Source organism: Arachis ipaensis, chromosome B04, assembly GCF_000816755.2.
Source record: "Arachis ipaensis cultivar K30076 chromosome B04, Araip1.1, whole genome shotgun sequence".
NCBI classification, from domain to species: Eukaryota; Viridiplantae; Streptophyta; class Magnoliopsida; order Fabales; family Fabaceae; genus Arachis; species Arachis ipaensis.
The window spans coordinates 131,781,954-131,787,593 of NC_029788.2; the positions used below are offsets into that span (position 1 = coordinate 131,781,954).

At 34.5% G+C, this 5,640-nt stretch overlaps 1 protein-coding gene across 2 annotated transcripts in view; it reads left to right on the top strand.

Moving 5' to 3' along the window:
• LOC110271386 (disease resistance protein RPP13-like) overlaps nt 1-5,315 on the top strand; it is a 6,267-nt gene extending 952 nt beyond the window's left edge. The window contains exons 2-3 of one of the 2 annotated variants that reach the window (XM_021122219.1): nt 1,197-4,045; nt 5,030-5,315. In XM_021122219.1, the coding sequence (XP_020977878.1) occupies nt 1,197-3,972 (2,776 nt within the window). In that variant the 3' untranslated portion in view covers nt 3,973-4,045; nt 5,030-5,315. Of the gene's footprint in view, nt 1-1,196; nt 4,046-5,023 lie in introns of both variants that reach the window. The other variant, XM_021122218.1, reaches the window with a different exon arrangement.

Here is a 5,640-nt window from a genome sequence, read left to right on the forward strand (position 1 = left end):
AAAAGGAAAAAAAGTGAAAACAAATAAAAAGATAATTTAAAAAAAATTAGTAAGCAAGTGGTTGTGACTCAATAATTTTATTATTAGTTGAAAATGGCTCATTCTTTTTTGGTTTTCAAATGGGCTTATTTTAGAAATCAAATTTTAGTTAATCATATGGTTAGTTGTTTTTTATTATAAAAAGAGTAATGTTATATGTATAAATATTTTTTTAATTAAATTCAATTAAGTTAGTGTAAAGTCTAAAAAAAAATGTGTGCATATATTATTATTCTTTTTTTTTTATATTTTTTGCAGCACATAAATTTTTGTTAGAGAACATACAAATTTATTAATATAACACAAATTTTTGAAATATAACATACAAAATTTTGCATATAAATATAACACATAATTTTTGGCCCATAGCATACATATTTTTGTATATAGTTGACAAATCTTTAATTTGTACATAGTACAAATTTTTATTGTGAATATATTTTGTTAGGTGGATAAGTCAATATTTTAGGTATGTAATACTCTAACAATTTTTATGCTATGCAATAAGAATTTTGTGTTGTACACTAAAATTTATGTATTGTGTATATTTATTGGTTAGTTGTTAATGTTTTAGATATGTAGTCCTTACAAAATTTATATGTTGTATACTAAAATTAATTTGTTATACATTAAAATTTATGTGCTTTAGTTTTCTAAACATTTATAAAAAAAGAGGACTATGATAATAATAATAAGAGAGGATAAAAAAAATTAAATGACAACAATAATAACAAAAAAAACAAGAGAAAGAAAAAAGGAGGGTATGAAGAAGAAGAAGCGATGATTATTAAAAAAGAAAGAAGTAGCACACGAATAGATTTTTTATTTGTAAACAACATAATTAAATTTGATTATTCACAAGACACCTAACATTTTGTTATAAAATTATCTAATTTTTTAACATGTGTCTTTTATTAAATCCCTAGTGAATTGCTTAACATTGCATATAAAAAGATGAGAAAGTCTAGCGGCAGTAGATTTTGTGGTTTTTAGTTATTAATTAGCCATCAATGATATTTTTAATGGTGTGAGATTGCATCTAATAGTATAAAATTATTTAATTTTTTTTTTTGATGGTTAAGTGCTGACCAAAATTTAACAAAGTGCTGCCCCTAGCACTCCTCTAAAAAGATTAATATTAGGTTGTTGTATTGTAGGTATGAAACTGAGGTCATTGACAAGATTGCTGAACAAGTCTTTGCAAAAAATCGAGAGATCAAGCAACTATTGAATAGATTTGATTCTCAATTTGAAGAAGTGGAATCACTTTTGGACCTCAAATCTCGTAATACTCTTCGTATGGTGGGTATTTACGAAGAAGATGCTGAAATAGACAAAACAACATTCACTTTGGAGCTATACTATAAGATCAAACATGAATTCAAAGAGGCAAGTTTTCTTCTCGGTGTAAGTAAAACTTTAGAGGAAAGCGCTGATGGCCTGAAAAATCTCCAAAAGGCGATTCTTTCTGATATGGGTGTAGAGGTAAGCACTGTGGATTGCACATCTACCGGATCCTGGGAAATCAAGCTGAGGTTGCGCCATAAAAGAGTGCTTTTGGTTCTAAATGAAGTTGATAGTAAAATGCATTTAGAGTTGCTGGCAAGAAGGGGTGATTTGTTTGGTCCTGGTAGTAGGATCATCATAACAACAGAGGACAAAGATCTCTTGGATAATTATCCTGTGATAGATGGTGTTGAGACTAAGACATATTGCATTCGTGAATGTGATGAATTCGAAGGCAACAAAGACAGTAATCATATTGTGAAGGAAGAATATGTAGTGGGATTGAAGAAAGATTTCAATGATGTGATTAAGCAACTCATGGAAGAAGATTCCCCTGATGGGAACATTGTTTCCATAGTTGGCATGGGTGGGATAGGGAAGACTACACTTGCTCGAAAGATCTACAATAGCGATGAGGTCAAGAAGCTATTCGCTTGCCGTGCATGGGCAACTATTTCCAAGGATTGCAGAGAGGAGGAGGTTTTTAAAAGTCTTCTCAACTGTCTGAAGTCATCCACTTCTAAACATGAATATTCAAGTAGTGAAGAGGAGTTAATGCAGAAGGTGAGGAAATGTTTGACAGGGAAAAAGTACTTGATAGTCCTTGATGATATTTGGGACACTAAAGCATGGGCCAGTCTAAAGGGTTGTTTCCCAGAAAACAACGATGGTGGCATGATACTAATAACAACCCGTAATGATCAGGTGGCCTACTCTTTAAGGTCAAAGGTTCCTCACCACAAGCTTCCCTTCATGGATAAAGAACAAAGTTGGAAACTGTTTTGCAATGAGGTGTTTTGCAGAGAAAAGTGTCCTCCCAAGCTAGAACGAATTGGTAGATCAATTGCCAACACTTGCAGCGGTTTACCACTGGCTATCAAAATCACAGCTGGGTTTGTAGCAAAAACGAAGAGATCGGGGGATGAATGGAAAAGAATCAAGAAACTACTCCCTCATTTGCGTATTGTTGAAGAGAAGGAATGTAAGGAGATGAAGGAGAGATTGAAGCTTAGCTACGATGATCTTCCTGAGAACATCAAGCCATGCTTCCTATATCTTGGAGTTTTTCCCGAAGATGATCAGATTTGTGTGCGAGACTTAATCCGTCTATGGATAACAGAGGGCCTCATAGAAGAGCCAATCCAAAGTGGAAGATCAAAAGCAACACCCACAGAACTTGAAGATATTGGTGAGCAATACTTGACAGAGCTAGTGGGTCGTAACTTGGTACAAGTGTCTCAGAGAAGGAGTGATGACAAAGGCGTGAAAACATGTCAGATCCACGACCTCATCCGGGAACTTTGCATATCAGAGAGTAATAAAAACCCTGATAACAATAATAATAATGCTCCTAGGTTATCCTTTCCCAAGGATATAGGATCTTATGCATGTTTGGTAACATGTAGTCAATCAGGCACTTGTTCCTTGTTCGTGTATGGAGATGCAGAGGGGTGGTCACATCATATTCCAAAAGACTACCGAGTTATTGTGCTATATTTTAAAGGATCGAAGATGGATATAATTAGTGGAAAGAATGCTGGGTTTTTGAAGGGGTTGAAAAGCCTCAGGATCTTGAGAGTGGAATTTCCTGACCCATACCGGTTCTATCCGCTTCATCGTATGCACATATTACATATACTAGAACATTCTGCAGAGGACATAAATATTGAGGGGTTAAAGCAACTAAGACATCTCCGCAGTAGATATGCAGTGCACTTATTAGTTGATGAAGAAGGGGTAAAAGAAAAAATGCAGAATCTCCAAACCCTATGTTATGTGCATCTCGATTCACGACTAGAGTTCTTACTCGACAATGGCTACTTTCCCAACTTGAGAACACTGGGTTTACATTCAGCAGAAAGAAAGTTAAGTTGCTTACGCCGCTTGAGCAATCTACGTGAATTAAAACTTGAGCATATGACCTCTAAATATGTTCCATTAGATAAAAATGTATTTCCGTCAAATCTTACCAAGATTACCTTGTCATGGTATGTGGGTTTTAGCACCAAAGCCATGAATGCTTTGGGACAAATCCCCACCCTTCAAATTTTGAAATTATATGAAGTACAATGTATGGAAGGAATCCTTAATTGTGGTACTGAGAGGAGCTTTCCGCGGCTTCAAGTGTTTATCATGAAAAAGGTGCAGGTCAAAGGTCTTACATTAGAAGGAGGTGCAATGCCTTGCCTGCAACGTGCAGTCTTCCATGAGTGCCCTGGCTTGAAGTTGGAGTACCTTCCTGAACAAATGCGTTCCTCGGGTTGCAACTTGGAGTTTTCAGAACATGTTGAGCAACGGCGTTCTTGGGTTGTAAAAACTTGGAGTTTTCAGAACATGAACAAGAATAAGAAAGTGATGATGATACCGATAATGATGATGATGATGATGATGATACCGATGATGATGAAGATGATGATGATTGATTGATTGATATTGATTAATTGATTTCTGTGAGGCATTAATGTTCACGTCGTCATCATTGCTTCTTTCCCAAAAGCAGGTATATGTTTCTTTTACTGAGACTCATGAGAACAGGAGCATATACATGATTTATGCTATCTAGCTAGTTACCTTTTCATGCAACTTCTTTTTAATGCTTTTGCTAATAAGTTGAATCATTCTAACATGTATGTATGTAATTGTTACGGTGGCTAACCGGACATTAATGGGTTAGACTCGTTGGGTTGGCCCAATCGTCAGATAGAGAAAGCTTATGATCTGGTTCGCGTCTGGGAGTTCCGATCCGACTTGTATGAGTGAACGAATGGGGGTGGTACCTGCAAAGACACTTCGATGCCTAAGTCAACAAGGGGTTTAAGCAAGTTTAGAGAGTATTGGAATTTAGAGATACTTGAGGGGTGTCAGTGTATTTATAGTGGTGAACTAATAACCACCGTTGGAGTAGTTCTACCTTTTAAGATAGATAACTGTTCCTTTATCTTAGGGAAGTTGGAATATGGCTGCTGAAAGTAGGTTGAGAGATTTTAGGGGCAGTTACTTATTTGAATAAGGGGTATCTGTCAGCTAATCCTTACCTCCGACTTCCTTGGAGCAAGTCGTGGTTAAATCCGAATGAGGGTCAATCTTTAGTGTTGGGTCAGGGTATGAACAGTATGTATAATCAATTTGGGCAGAACTCTCTTCCATATAGAACTCTCCTCCATAATAGATATTATTAAATGTGCTCCTTTAGTCTCATTGTATTGTAATGGAGTGTGATCCTCTAATATTGCATTGTTTTCCTTTTTTTTCTTTCTTTCCTTTTCTGAATAAAATCGTTAGTTGTTTTTCTTTTGAATGACACTTCTTCGTTCTTGTTTTGGTATTCTAATTCCTTGGGTACATTTGTATTATGATTCTCTTTTACATTGAACATATTGAGGGTTTGAATCACATGCAGTTTCCTTTATGTTATAAATAAATATGAGATGAGTTCATATTATTAGTGTATAACGTTAAACCCTTTATCATGGCTAAGATTCAGCATCACTCCATCATATATCTATCAAAGTGCATCTATGCAAAAGCTGGGGAGATTCAGAAATTGAAACACCTTGGCAGTATTATCAAAGTGCATTTATTAGCAGAAGGTGAAGGAGAAACAGACACAAGAAGAAGAATGAAGAATCTCTTTGTGGTGTTTGCTAATAAGTATCTTAAGGCATATTCATGTTATTTTTTATTTTTTATTTTTTATATTTTGTACTCAACACAAGTTTCTGAAGCAAACGGGATTGTAATATAAATATAATTAGATTATAAATTCTTGTTTTCATTTATAATACTTGATCATATTAAAAGATAAAACTAAGTAGTTGTGGATGCTTTCTAGTACACTCTAGGAAATAGGAATGTATAGGAATTTTTCTAACTAAATTCTTCCACCTTAAATTTAAATTTTGCAGATGCAAGGGTAGGTTTTTCTGCCGAAACAAATATCAAATTCTGATATGAATGGCAAGATATACGTTCCTGTTTCTTTCAAATAATATATATAGATAAATGTGTAAGTAAGTATTAAGAACAAACTTTTTATTAATTTTCATTGGTTTCTATATTATGTTATAGTGATTTTAGAGTTATATGTAGGCTAAT